Below are 15,001 nucleotides of genomic sequence, written 5' to 3'. Positions count from 1 at the left end.
CATTGTCATGAAATAATAATAATAATAATAATAATAATAATAATAATAATAATAATAATAATAATAATGTTTTAATTGGCCTCCTGCCACTGGGCAGCAGGTGCTACAGCCATGAAGGTTTGCTTTGTAGCGCTTTAAGTGTTTGGACTTATGACTCTGAAGACCAGGGTTCGAATCCCAGCTTGGCCATGAAATCCATTGGGTGACTTTGGCAAGTCACACTCTTTCAGACTCAGAGGAAGGCAATTGCACAAATTTCAGAAGAAACTTGACAAGAAAACTCCATGATAGGATCACCATAAGTTGGAAACAACTTGAAGGTATATGACTTGAAGGTGCCACCAGATTGATGGTTTGGTTGCAACAGGCATAACCCAAGACCTAAAATACTTTCCCCTCTGGCTCTACCCATTGGTAAACACAAGCTCCAGCTGACTCTTCCGGAAGCTTGAAGATGACATCTATACAGCCCAAAATTCATACAAAGCAGCCCAAAGAGTTAGAAATGAAGTGAGGAAATGACTGGAGCCTCTTGGAAATATTTCCAGAGTCTGCAGAGGGAACCTCTTTTCTCAGGCTGCTTCTTTCTTTCCCTTTCAGGTTATTTTCATCCTAAAAACAGAATATGCCCTTTCTTCACTAGTGCGATGCTGCCATGCGTTATCTCCTTCCAAAGACTGCTTAAAACAGGAAGCAAAGCGGAAACGCAACGCAGGAGGAGAAGACCTCCTTCCGCTCCCTGGGGCAGCTCAGCAGCAAAAGTGCTTTCAGAAAACCCACTGGCAATTTGGGGAGGAGAAAGCAGAGTGTTGTGAAACAGCTCTTTGCCCCAAAACTATTCCACTCTGCAAACTCGTGTTTGCTTGTGCATTCAGTTGCACATTTGACATCTTGGTTCACGGTGGTGGATGCAGCCATGCACCAAGCAACGCTATGACACTCAGTCTCCATAATCGGTGGTACTTCTTTGGTTGGCCATTCAGTTGCACCAAAATCAAACTGAAACCAAATCAAATGGCATTTCCACCAAGCCTGCAGACACTGCAGTTTTTACAAGTATGGTTGTGATTGGATACATCTACACTGTAGAATGAATGCAGTTTGACACCACTTTAAGTGCTGCAGTACCATCCTATAGAATCCTGGGGTTTGTAGTTTTGCAAAGTCTTTTGCCTTTTCTGCCAAAGAGCACTGGCATCTCACAAAAGTACAAATCTCAGGATTGCATAGGAGGGGGCACAGTAGTTAAAATGGTGCCCAGCTGTACTATTCCTACAGTGTAGATGTGCCCATTGCAAACCCAGGGCTGCCACAGGTTTCTGGATGGAGTCCATCCACCTACAATGTGGTCTTTCTCTTTTCCTAATGCCTCCCACTTTCCCCAGCAAGTGCGGCATCTATCCACAAACACCAACAACCTTACAGCATAGTCTACTAACATGTCACTCTATTGCAAACATATCCCTGGTCCTGAGACAGACACAAACATTACAACTGAAGGCTCCAGCCAAGCGGATTAAATCATTACAACTCTGGTGCAGTTTAAAATTTAGGACAGGATTGTGGCATGTATTTCAAAAGGAGCAGCTGAAAATTTTGTTGCTTTTACCGCAGCCATAAGAAGCCGATTCACATAACCTTCCTCAGTGGGACCATTAAGTCTTCACCTAAGGCTCTATGCAAGGAACCACACCAGAATAAATAATAAATAATAAAGCACAGCCCACATTTTCACACCGTTGTTTAGTCCCTGTATTGGGAGGAAGGCAGGGTATACATAAAATAAAATAACCGAGGCGTTTGCCATCCAACACAAAGGATGGCAAGGCACAGCTCTGCATCTGGAGATTTCACTCCATGCAGCCCTGGCATAAGATTGCATCCACTTTTGTCCTCAGTTATCCCAAACAGCCTCACTATTCCCACTTCTGCAGTCTTAAAAAATTTATTGGCACGACATACGACGGATCATGATGAAGCAAGTCTGCAACGAAGCCCCGCCTGCCATCCACCCATCCATCCATCCATTCATCCGGCTACCCAGGCCTCCTCAAACACTCAAATGCCTTTGCCCTTCATGCCAAGGCTTTGGCACCCGTCGGAAAAAACGCTCCCAGCTTCAGCATCTCGGCTCTTTGCAGGCTGACAACCATCATCATGCCTCTGCTAAGAGGAGACTGTTTAAACAATTTTGGCACAGCTGGTTTCTGAGAGCGGGGAGAAAGGGAGCAAAAACACACACCCAAACACTCCTGCTTGGCAAGACTCACACCAGAGGGAGTGTTTCTCTATGGTGCAAATCACACTCCAACGTGCAAACCATGTTTTTATGTGAGATAATTTTGCATGTGTATGTATATGTATTGAATAATTTTTATTGTGTTTAGTATACATGCCTGGATTTGTATCCTTTTTAGAGTTTTGATTTGCTGTTTTGAAATGAATAGATATTGTTTTAAAGATATAGGCTTATATTCCTTATGTTGGTTTCTCTTCTGTTATGTTGGGACTGCAGTCTGCCTGTGATATTCCAAGGCTTCCATGTCAGTAGGAACAGTAAACCCTCTCTGGATTTTACTCCAGACTTTTAGCGGTGCTGTCCCAATTGCCAGACCTATTTTGGGGCAAAGGTTTCATGGTACTCCCTTTAAAGTTCAGCCTCCAACCTGGAGCAGACGCTCTATCCCTTGGGTGGCAAAACCTCCATCCGCCTCATTCAGATCAAGGCCAAAGAAGGATAACTCTTCATGCTGTTAGACACACACAGAGTGAGGGACAGAAAGCCAAAGAAAACAAACATTTTTACCAAATGCAGGAGAAAATCCATGAGCTGAAGAATTAGCTTCAAAAGCCAGCCCAAGTCAGGCAGCTTTTGCTGCAAATCTGGCAGCATTAAACATAACAGGCTTGTCCCAGCATTATTGCAGAGTGGTAACCAGTGCTAAGCTTCAGATACATTTCTTCCCTCTCCATGTTTCATCTAATGCACAATAAAGCACATCCTCCACCATACGGTTACCATGAGTACAGGAACACTAGTCCCTAGAGGACTTGGAATAAAAACCTCTCCCTTCCCCAAAAATTTTAGATTTCATTGTGTGAAAATGCAAGGTTATCCAGGCCTTGTGAAGGAAATTCAAAAGAAAATATTTCTCTTTGCTGTGCTGGGCTTGTAAAGTGGGGAAGTTGGTTTAAAAGCCAAGAGGCCTTGGAGAGAATTTTTCTGGTCGCTTATAGCATGACTTTTTTGGGGGGGTATGCATGTTAAAATTCAGAGACATAGCCATCTTAATTCGGAATATCAATATGCAAAGGGATCTTGCAGCACCTTTGAGACTAACTGTGCAAAAGACGTTGTAGCACAAGCTTTCCTAGGCTTAGGCTGCATCCGCACTACAGCAATAATCCGGTTTGACACCACATTAACTGCCATGGCTCAATGGCATGGGATGCTGGAAATTGTAGTTTTGTGAGACATTTAGCCTTCTCTGTCGGAGAGCTCTGGTGCCACAACAAGCAAAAATTCCTAGAATTCCACAGCATTGATCCATGGCAGTTAAAGCAGTGTCAAACTGGATCATTTCTGCAGTGTGGATGCAGCCTTGGTCTCCTTCCTCAGATGCATCTAAACAAGCCAAATATACAAAAGCTTATGCTACAACTTCTTTCACACAGTTAATCTCACAGTTAATCCCCCCCCCCAACATTGCATGAGGAAACTGCCTGTTCCTCCTTACACAATGATTTTCCGCTAATTTCTGTGCACCAATTTCTTCAGGCTAATCCATCTGACCCAAACAAACACCAAATGGCTGTGAAGAAGCACCAGAAATTCCCAACTGCACCATCACCTGGCTGGCAACCATCTCTCTCCTGGACCTCCATCTTCCCCTGTGAGGACATTTGTGGCCCTTTATGCAATGCCAGCTACACAGAGGTCCCTGGTTGCATCAATATTCGACCAACCTAATATTCCCAGATCTCCTGGTTAACCATGTACCACAGCATGCAAATGCCAATTGCGATCTCCGGGATTCACGATCCACCCATCAGGGTGAGCAACCCAGTCTCCCTCTGGTGCCAACTTACCGTATATACTCATGTATAAGTCGACCTCATGTATAAATCAAGGGCAGTTTTTGGATCCAAAATCATGGATTTTGTTATGACTCGTGGATATGTCGAGGGGCAAACACTGGAGGATGTTACAAAAGATCTAAAGGGGGGGAACAAAGCACCACTTCCCTCCCTATATCTCACTCTCTGGACCTCTCCCACGCATCAGTCTCAGCATGGAAAAGGGGAAACAAACCTCAGTGTGCACGCGCGCGCACACACACACACACACACACACACTTCCCCTTACCAAAAGCATCTCCAAGGCACATGGCTTGCGAAAAGGAGGACAGACTCCACTGTCTCTCTGCTTGTCACCCCCAGGACTCCCAAGGCTCATAGCTTGCAGAAATGGAGGACAGGCTTTTCTCTCTCTCTCTCTCCTTCTCACTCCCAAGGCTCATAGCTTTCAGAAATAGAGGACAGGGCTTTCTCTCTCTCTCTTTCTCACCCCCAGGACTTCCAGGCAAAACGGGGTACAAGCCTGGGCTTACTTTCTTTGTGTTCCTTCTCTCAGCAGCAGCTTGTTAGGTCTGGCTCCGCAGGAAGGCTGAGAGCCTGGGAAACAGACACACACACAGACAGAGGGAGAGAGGAGGAGAGGAGAGCCGGCGCAGGAGCTTCAAACAGGGAGCTGTTACAAGGCTACAGAGGAAGGTGGACACTTCTTCTTTCACAAAATTTATTAGCATTAACTCATTGACCCTTCCATAAGTCTACCCAGGATTTTGGAATTCATTTTGGGGCATACATTTTTCGACTTATAGTCGAGTATATACGGTAGCTCCAAGCTTCCTTCTGACCCTGATGTTCTGGTGGGAGGAAAGAGGGCATCGTCGCCTGTGCCATTCTGCTGCGCATTTAGGAGGCGCTCTAGGAACCATGAGAAACACAGCAGACAGCGGCTCTCCTCTCAAGTAGGACTGGAGATCATCCCAGTACAGTAAATGCAATGCTGTTTTGGAGACCTCTTCCCCCAAACTTCACCCCTCATTTCCAGGTTTGTGGCTGGAAAAGAAAGTAGGAGATAAGACTATCTCACTAAATTTAGGAGCCACAAGGCAAGGTCAGAGGCAAGCCAGATGCTCACAATATTTTGAGTTCTCAACCACAGTCTCCGGCAATAAAAGTCACCTTGTGCTTTTGGAAGGAGCCTAAGTTCTAAATCAAACATTAAAATGTCAAAACTTTTACAAACACTTGACAATATTTGACCACAGGCTGCACAGTGTAAAGCTCCACATGCGGAGTCAACACACTGAGGCCTAAATCTTGTTCATCCTGACTAAAACAGACCAAATCAATGAATAGGATTTGCTTATGCTTTGGCCGGTCGTGCAACAATTGACTGAATAAGTCTGCTCTGGTTGGGGGATTCACAAACAGGAGGTCAGCCTAACTCTGCTATGCAACATTGTTTTTCTGAACCAAGACACCAAAACTGCTTTCAAATGCACATGCGCTTCCATGTGCAATTCATAATGAGCATCCAGATGCCATATGCTTCAACATTCAGTTCAGTAGACTGTTTTACTATCTTGTCGGATAGTATGGAAGGACGAGGAAAGGGAAACCACTTTAGGGGTTTCTGTCCTGGTCCTCTGATATCTTGAGTCATTCTTTGGCAAACTAATTCTGATTCAGGACATTCCTGTGTCATTTTGGCCCCAGTTCAATCTTACATGGAAGGGTATTGGGGGCCGAAAATTGGCCCCAGAGACCTGCCATGGTTGCCTACCCCCTGCTGTAGGCCAAAGGCCCAGATCTGTACACTTTTTAAAAATAGCTGCATTGATGTTCCACAGTTTACAAGACATCATAGACCAGGTTCTGCTCATGGCTACAGCACCGCACTGTAAACTTCCAGAAGCCAACGTAAAAACGCTTCATATTTTTACTGCAAGGATTTATTTATTTTTTAGATGAAGAGTAATGCAAGATGCTGGGCAGAGCTACTTTTTTAAAAAACAAAAGATCGCATTGATGTTGCCCTTGGGATTGCAACTCAAAGAAGCACCAAAGCCGTCGGATGCTTCCGCTCCCCGCTTTGCTTTCTGCATGCAAACACAGGCTGGCAATTAGCAGTACCTATTAACGCTTCCAGTTAATTCTCTGCCAGGGAAATCTGCTCTGAGGTTTAATAGAAAGATTTTAAACTGATATTAGGAACTAATTAACAGCCCACTTATTGACACAGACAACCCAGAAAAACAAAGCAGAAAAGGCAATACCTTCAGGATACTGTACACACAAACACACACACACAGAGATATGGGCCCGAGATGCATGGAAACCCTGGGAACAAGGGACCCTGGAGCATGAAACATTGCCCACATGAAGACCAGGCTAGCACTGAAGGTTTAGGACTGGTTTACTCCTGGTTTGGAATCAATGGTTTATTCCTCTTCTGGTTTATTATCAGCCTGGCCAAGCCAGAGTCTGCAACTCTGCCCATGCAATGGGACCAACATGTGGATGGTGATCACTTGTGTAGGGCTTACAAAAGGCTTACAAAACCCATAACACTTGCTTTCTAGTCCGATCCTTCTGGAATCGGACCCTGAGAGACCAAGGTTCAAATTCCTGTTCAACCATGGAAACCTCTGGGTGACTTTGAGCAAGTCATCCTCTCTCAGCCTCAGAGGACAGAAATGGTGGCAAATCTCCTTGGAAGGAAACTGACCAAGAAAATCCTAGGATATGGGCACCATAAGTGATATATAACAACAACAAAAGTATATAGATATTTGTGCAGTGGCAGAGCCACTGTTGACTGTTTCCTGTTCAAAGTGTAAAACTGTATTTGCATGGAGTGCAACAACTCCTGTGTCCTTGAAAGCAGTGCTTGAACATTTCTTAATTTGCATTACAGGTTTATGATTTGAATGGCATGCGCTGAGCAGCTGTGGCTGATGCTTCATATCTCCTGCATCATTATTAATTAAAAATAATAATTGTAAGCTGCTCTGATAGCCTTTACAGCTGAAGGGTGAGGTATAAGTACTCTATTAAATAACAAATAAACATGACTTCCCCAGGAGGATGACCCTTGGATTCAGGTTGAAGACCTGCAATCTCAGGTCCTGGGATGCTTCTGCTAGTACCAACGATTCCCAAACTCTGGCTTTCCGGCCGTTTTGGACTTTGGCTCCCAGAATCCCTGATCATAGGCCAAGATGGCTGAGACTCCTGGGAGTTGAAGTCCAAAACATCTGGATGATGAGAGTTTGAGAATCATAATACTAGACAGACAAACACATAGCAAGTCCATCTCTTGGCCAACAAACTAGGGAAAAACGTGTTGCTGACCACGACTTTGGCTAGAGAACTGCAATATCCATATCCTCAATGTCTCATTTGGTTGCAAGTGGAACATTTGAGCTCATAGCATGCTGAGTGTCTGGTCTAGGCGTCTACCTGTCTCTCACCTGGGGTCAGTAGGAACGGTTTAGGGTCCTAGGCCTTGCAAAGCGCCACTGTGTCTGCAGATTGGCCAGTCTCAATGTATCCAGGGTTGCAGACTCCACTTGTGAACAACAGAATGTTCTCTGAACTTGGAAGATGGCATGCTGTTTCCCCGCAACTCCCATATACGTTTTTTATTGGGTCCATTTTGCCAACTGTGGCCCAAGGAGCCCACTTAAGGCTGCCCAATAAATGCACAGGTGAAACCTCAAAGTAAGCTCATGCACATATAGGAAGGGAGCTAAAGATCTTAATGGCTTCAAAATGAGAACTTAAAAGCCTGGAGATCTTTCCCAAGGGCTCAGAAACACCAAAGTAATAACAGAGACCAGAAAACAGAGAGATTTTGTCTCCATCCCAACCCCACTGGGCCTGTTAGTAAGGAAAATATAGGTCTGTTTTTATTACCGGGACGTGTGAGGGAAAGGAAACATAGCCTCAGTTCAGGACACAATATTCACTAAAGGAAGAAAAACGGAGCTATTTGGGATCATCCATGGGTAGCGACTGACCAGGACTCTTTGACAAAAAAGGCTAAAGACTTTGCAAAACTGCAGCTCTCAGAATTACATAGGAAGGACTACAGCACCTAAAGTGGTGTCTAAATGCATTATTTCAACATCATATCATACAGTTGTAAACATAGCCGAGATTCAGTGGAGAGAAAGATGAGGCCCATTCGCCGCACATGGCTGCCTGCGCATGGACTGTTATTGGCGATTAATCTGCTTTGCATGACTTTAAGAACATACAACTCACACTTCCGGTTTTGCACTACGTTCAGCAAGGACATCCTGAAGGCAGCCACAAAACACTAAAAGTGTTTTACCAACAAACAATGAAAGTGGGGAGGAGGGCTGGAAAAGGGGTATCCTTCTCCGAACTCTCTGTTTTTCACTTTAGGATAGAATTCACTCATCACTTCCAAAGTAAAACAAAAAAAGTTCTGCCCATTTCCTCTTGCAAAAAGAAAGAAAGAAAGAAAGATTTATCAGACAAGGAGATGAAGATATTCAAAGCAGGGCTCTCTTCCTCCCATGGCTTCAACTTTCAGCATGATTGGCACACAGAGAGAAAAAAGGAAGCCTGGCACATGGACCGCCACATCACCCTCCCATGCACTTCCCCCTTCAGCCCCACTAGAGATGCCCACATCCTGATGGGTCCCAGGCTCATGGGTAATGCTTAGAAACTACAAATCCCAGCAAAGAAAGGAGGGAAGGGGCTGGTGAGAAGGCCAAGGGTCTCCATCCCAAATGCAGGAGGATGCAAAGTCATGGAGCTGAGCACCATGCAACACCCCAGGCAACGTTTTGCAAGCCAGCTTGGCTGGAAACAAGGGGAACCCTTCTTGTTCATCCTCTTCCAAGGTATTTTTAAAGGAGTTGCTACTGAGAGATCCCTTCCCTCATCCAAAAATTTCATTGAGTGGAACTGAAAGCCTCTCTGCTGCATATAAACCTGGCTTTTAGGTTGGGTTGCAAGTGTTTGGGTGGGTTATTTTTTTCTTTTTAAAAAGGGGAACTCAATACATTGCTGCAGATAATTTACCCGTGTCAATACCAAAGCCATTTTTATACACCTGACCAGAGAACTACTCCGAATTAACAAAGAAGAGAAACCCTTCAAAGTCTTCCCAGAACTGGTTCAAAACCACAGCTGAGCTGAGATGACAAAAAGATATCGCTTTGAGGATTATTTTTATTTTTGGTTTGCGGTAACTTGCAAAAAGGCAGGGATGGGAATCAGGTGGTTCGCCAATTAAATTGTAAGCATCCCTTTGCTTCTGCAGAGGGTCCAGAAGCTAGGACTGTGTGTCCATTTGGACACAAAGCCATTCTTTAAAAAATGCCTTGTCCTTTTTGGGGAGCTAGACTAAGGGTGGGCAATTGCGGAAGGTTTGGGGGTTGGTTTCTGCCCTAGGATCTCTCTCTGGATTGCTCAGATTGCCAAAGACTGAAAGAAAACCAAATGCCAGAAAAGGCTGGGAATCTATTCCTGCTTTTGCAAAATTTGGATTTTTTTTTTTAATGTGGAGGACTGTGACCTATTTAAAATCTGTGTTGCTGCTCCTGACAGCTTCCAGGAGAAACAATCTACACTTTTTCGGCTCAGAGAAAGGACAATCTGAAGGCATTGAGGGCCCCAAAAGCAGACTTGGGGGTCTCATGCAGGCCCAAAACTTGTAATGATTTTGTAACAGACAGAGAAAGAAGGGGTCCCTATTATGGACAAATCAGCCTGGACCAATGTATGTGTGCTGGGGTTAATTCAGTTAATTCAGGACTCTCCTCCTGGGTGCAAATGGGTATTTCAAGACACAACATCCAAAGAAGCCTTTCCCTTTTGCCACAAGAAGGATGCAACTTGTGTGCAAACTGAAGAGATGCAAACCTAAGAGGGGGACAAAATAAAGCAGTACCCCTTCCCTGTCTCCAATGGCATTTTCCTTCTGTCCCCTAATTTCTAGCATTGCAGTGAACATGAAACTTCTCTTGAACATTTAAAATTAACCATTTTGGCATCCAACAAAGGGGCATCAGGAGGCAAAGTGACCCCAGGAGTTCCAAAACAGCAAAGAGAAGAGTTCAAAGTCTGGGTGATCTTCAAGGTCTCCCTCTTTTGAATGCTAAAAATTTGGGCACTTCAGTAAAATTTCATGCCGGGAGGCAGGTTTCATTTAGGCGCTACAGGTTGATTTTCCCTTATTCAAGATGTTTAGGACCAGAAGATCTTTTTTGGAGTTTGGATTTTTTCCCCCTGATTTTGGAATATTTGCATGTATCTTGGTATCCTGGAGATGGGACCCAAATCTAAACATGATATTCATTTATGTTTCATGTACACTTCATACACATAGCCTAAAGGTAATTTTATACATCATATGGAGTCTCCTTCCTTAGAGGTCTTTAAACAGAGGCTGGATGGCCATCTGTCGGGGATGCTTTGATTGAGATTTCCTGCATGGCAGAATGGGGCTGGACTGGATGGCCCTTGCGCTCTCTTCCAACTCTACAATTCTGTGATTCTATTATATGTTTAATAATTTTGTGCATGAAACAAAAGCTGTGCACACTGAACCATCAGACAGTCAAAGTGTCACTATCTCAGCCATCCCTGTGGACAATTTTGGATTTCTGGATAAGGGAGACTCAACCCGTATCAGTGCCTTCATTCCCCCATCCAGCCACCCCAAATCTAAACTCCTGGAAATAGAGGAGTACTTGTGTTGTTGTTGATGATGATTTAAAGGTTTACTACAAAAGAAAGCAGGACAAAAGCAGTTCCAGTGTTCTCCCAGAAAGAGAGGAACCCAAACTAAGTGTGGACACAACTTTTGGGAAGGATTTGTGCTTCATTCCTAAAACGAGTGAATACCTTTGGACCTGAATGTCCTCCCAAACTTTCCCATGGAGAAAGCCTGCCCCTGCTTTCCTTCTTCTTGCTCTGAGTCCTGGCATTAGAAATAAATTTGGGGGCCAAGCCTCAATCCCACCTTGGCTCCAATGTGAAATCTTAAAGAAACACACACCATGAACACATCACTCACCTTGACACTGGAAACCTTGCTTCCCAAAGCCCCTGCAAAGGAAAAAGACAGACACAGGGTTAGAGAAGCCAGAAGCACACATAAAGCCATCCACATTTATTTGCAACACCAGAAGTTATTTGCAACTCCTGAAGCTCCAGGAATTGCAAAAGGCAGCCCCCTCCTCCCTGTATTTTGTCATTCTTCTGTGCACTCAGGTCAACTTTGAGTCTTATGGCAAGGTATAAATGAGAGACCACCAAGGCAAGGGTCCCGGTCATCTCTAGCCCTGCTTTGGTCTTGCAAACTCTGGCTTCCTCAACCAGATCACTCCACCTGCAGTTCGGCTTCCACTTTCCCCACCATTATCACGTTTTTCTAATGAGTCACAGAATCTCAGGATACGCCCAAGGTATGACCATAGCCTCCCTTTAGTCATCTTGGCTTCAAGGGAGAAGGCAAGCTTGATTTGCTTTCAGACACATTTATTGGCCTTTTTGGCAGCTCAGGACATCTTTTGCATTATTATTATCATTTTAAAAAAAAATCCATCCCCACCATTTTTCTCAACCTTTGGCCCTCCTTTGGTCAAGGATGCCTGGCCATTGGTCAGCTGAAGTCCAGTTGTTGGACCCAAGGGTGAAAAACACTGTTGTGGAGGTGTGTGTATGTGTGTGTGTGTATACACTTAGGACTGTTTGTTTGAATTCACAACTCTCTATCCCTTATGAAGATCAGAGTTTGGGAAATATGCTTCTCTGGATCACAAAAGCCAGAGGAGTCTGGGCACTGTAATCCAAAGAGCAGAAAGCAAGAAGGAGAAACATGGGGAAATATAGTCCTCCTCTTCTCCTTCATCTCTGCCCCATATCTCTTCCCAAGCTCCTCCATATCGCCTTCCTTCATTCTTTCCTTCCTATGGCTCCCTCATTCCCTTCATCTTTTCTTCCTTCCTCCTACTCTGCCCCCACCTTCCTATTCTCTTTCCTTCCCTCCTTCCACTCCCTCATTCCCTTCCTCTTTTCTTTCTTTCTCCTTTCCTCCTTTTCTGCCCCATCTCCCTTCCTTCCTTCCTCACCATCATTCTCTTTCTCTTTATATTTTCTTCCTTCCTCCTCCTCTGCCCCCATCTCCCTTCCTTCCTCTCCATCATTCTCTTCCTCTTTTCCTTCTTCCTCTCTTCCTCCTTCTCTGCCCCATCTCCCTAATCTCCTTCCTTCCTTCCTTCCTTCCTTCGGCAACCCAGGACTCTAACCCAGTAACCTGACTTTCTGTTGTGTTGCCTTTAGCTTCAGGAGGCCCTGAGGAGGAATGGTGGAGGCAATCCTTAATTGGAGGGGAATTGATTAGATTGGGGGCGGAATTGGGAAATTAATGAGCCGGTGATCATCGCCTGACTCAGCCCGGCTTTGCCTTTGGAGGAGCCCTGAGTCAAAAAACCCTGCAACACGGAGCCAGTTGCCATTTTAAAGGCCAGGAGGAATGTGCTTTCCCCCCTACATCCCCTGGACTGCTGCTAATGAATAAAGCTGCTAATCTCACAGGTGTTGCCAGGCTCATCTTTTACAGCTAATGACTTGCAACTAGATGAGTTGATCTGGAGCATTGTGGGCTGGAGGGGAAATCAATGGAAGACTTTGTCGCCTTGGAGGCGATCTGGCTCAACCCAGGCATGCTTTCTAAATTTCCACATCTCCAAAGATGTACCCGCGCATACAAATTAGCATGTGTCCTTTTCTGAGCAGATTTGTATTCCGCAAAGGCCTCCTGCCCACCCCCTCCCGGGTCCCCAAACCTTTTAAGTCCCTGGCGGAGAAGCTTGTGGGGTCGCGAAGGGACTCCCAGGGGGAAATCAGGAAGTCACCCATCGATCACATTCATCACCTTGCAGCCACCCAGTTTGGGTGTAAAATGGGTTGCACTCAACACAGGGAGCCACATCTAGCCAAGTGGGCCACGTTTAATAAACTGGGACCCATTAAAAACATAGGGCCACATCAAAGTGAGCCACTTTGGGCACCAGAAGCCACATCCAGCCAAACAGGTTGCCTCCAACAAGGAGGAACGGCATGGCTAGCCAAGTGAGCCACGTTTTAAGAAATGGGCCACATCCACCCAAACAGATTGGATCGAATATAAGGAGCCAGATCTGGTCAAGTGGACTATTGCCGGTGAATAAAGGCCCCCAAATGGGTTGCATTCAAAACAAGGGGTCGCATCTAGCCAAGTGGGCCACATTTTAAAAAGTGGGCCACGTCCATCAAAGCATTTGTTGCATGAAGCCTATAGCCAGTGCCAGGAGCCAGTTTGGTGCAGTGGTTTGAACATTGGACTATGACTCTGGAGAATCCTGGTTCAGTCATGAGAGGCCACAGGGTGACTTTGGTCAAGTCACACTCTCTCAGCCTCAGAGGAAGGCAATGGCAAATCTCTTCTGAACAAATCTTGCCAAGAAAACCCCAGGATAGCTTTGCCTGAGGGTGGCCATACATTAGAAAAGACCTGACGGCACACAACCACCACCACCACCAAATTGCCAGTGCCAAGGGCCCTATCCACCAAAGTGTGCTGCATTCAAAACAAGGCACTACATCTGGCCAAGTGGGCCACATTTTAAAAAGTGGGCTTCATCCAGCAAAAGAAGGTGCATCCAATACAATACACAGACTCACATCTAGCCAAGAGGACTATAGCTGGTGCCAAAGGACCCCATAAATATGAGCCGCATTCAAAACAGGGCACCGCATCTAGCCAAGCGGGCTGCATTTTTTAAAAGTGGGCCACATCAACCAAAGCAGGGAGCATTGGATACATGGATCTACTCCTAGCTGAATGGACTATAGATGGTGCCAAGGGCCCAATCCACTAAAATGGACTGCATTCAAAACAAGGTGCCTCATCTAGCTAAGAGGGGCCCACGTTTTACAAACTGGGCCATATTGGGCTTAGGGGCCCACATCTGGCAAAGCAAGCCATGTGCAGAATAAGGGTCACCTCTGGCAAAGTGGGAAAGGGGCCACATCTGTCAAAAGGGACCACATCTGCCAAGGACTTGTGATGGCATTTGTGGATCCTGAGGGTCACCTCCAGAGGAAAGCCAAGGGGGTGAGTGAGACCCTGCCAAGGGCATCAGACCCTTCTTCCAATTCCTTTCCAAGGGCCTTCTTAAAAGGGGCCAGCTGTGGGCGAAGGAGAGGAAGGGCACCCCCCCCTTGACACACAGGGAAATGCATGGGCCAGAAAGGGCCACTCGATGCCAGTCTGTGGTGGGTCTAGTGGGGGGAGCAGTCCTCGGGGATGGAAAGAGAGGGGGGTCTTCTCCTACCCCCCCTCCCAGACACACTGCTGGGACCCCTGAAAGAGCAAGGCCAGCCTCCAACAGGGGTCCAAAGGGGGTCCCTGAAGGATGGGGGGCAAGCAAAGCCAAGCAAAGGGGGTCCCTTGGGGTTTTAAAGGGAGGGAGAGAGCGAGAGGCAGAGTGGGGGTCCTGGGGGGGGGGGCTCTGTGTCTCCTTCTCACCAGATGAAGTCGGTGCAGTGGCTGCAGAAGGTGGGCTGCTTGAAGAAGCGGGCGGTGAACTTGTGGTCCTTGACCTCGTGGACGTTCTTCTGGCGGAGGGCGCCTTTGCGGGCGAAGCGCACCAGCCCTTCCTCGGCCCCCTCCGCCCCCAAAGGCAGCCCCGGAGGAGCCACCGCCGCCGAGGAGGAGAAGGAGGAGGACGAGGAGCAGGACGAGGAGGAGGACGAGGAGGAGCCCGGGGCAGCGGCAGCAGGAGGCGGAGGGGGCGCAGGAGGGGGCTCCTGGACAGAGGCTGGGGCGGCCATGCTGCTGCTCAGCATCCCTCCTCCCGCAGCCGCCCTGGAAGGAGAGCAGGGAGAATGCCTGCCTGCC

General features: G+C 46.4%; 2 protein-coding genes across 3 annotated transcripts in view; both read right to left on the bottom strand.

The window, feature by feature from the left end:
* Positions 1 to 14,995, bottom strand: part of PRKCB (protein kinase C beta) — a 117,074-nt gene extending 102,079 nt beyond the window's left edge. For both annotated transcript variants that reach the window (XM_042480876.1, XM_042480875.1), the window contains exons 1-2: positions 14,630 to 14,995; positions 11,132 to 11,163 (exon numbers count right to left, since the gene is read on the bottom strand). In XM_042480876.1, coding sequence (XP_042336810.1) covers positions 11,132 to 11,163; positions 14,630 to 14,949 — 352 coding nt within the window. In that variant the 5' untranslated portion in view covers positions 14,950 to 14,995. The remainder of the gene's footprint in view (positions 1 to 11,131; positions 11,164 to 14,629) is intronic.
* Positions 1 to 15,001, bottom strand: part of TNRC6A (trinucleotide repeat containing adaptor 6A) — a 292,395-nt gene that overhangs the window by 261,481 nt on the left and 15,913 nt on the right. The gene's annotated exons all lie outside the window — the stretch shown is intronic.

Source organism: Sceloporus undulatus, chromosome 8, assembly GCF_019175285.1.
Source record: "Sceloporus undulatus isolate JIND9_A2432 ecotype Alabama chromosome 8, SceUnd_v1.1, whole genome shotgun sequence".
In the NCBI taxonomy this organism is placed as follows: Eukaryota; Metazoa; Chordata; class Lepidosauria; order Squamata; family Phrynosomatidae; genus Sceloporus; species Sceloporus undulatus.
The sequence above is the reverse complement of the archived record's forward strand: the minus strand, read 5'-3'. Positions and strand labels throughout refer to the sequence as shown.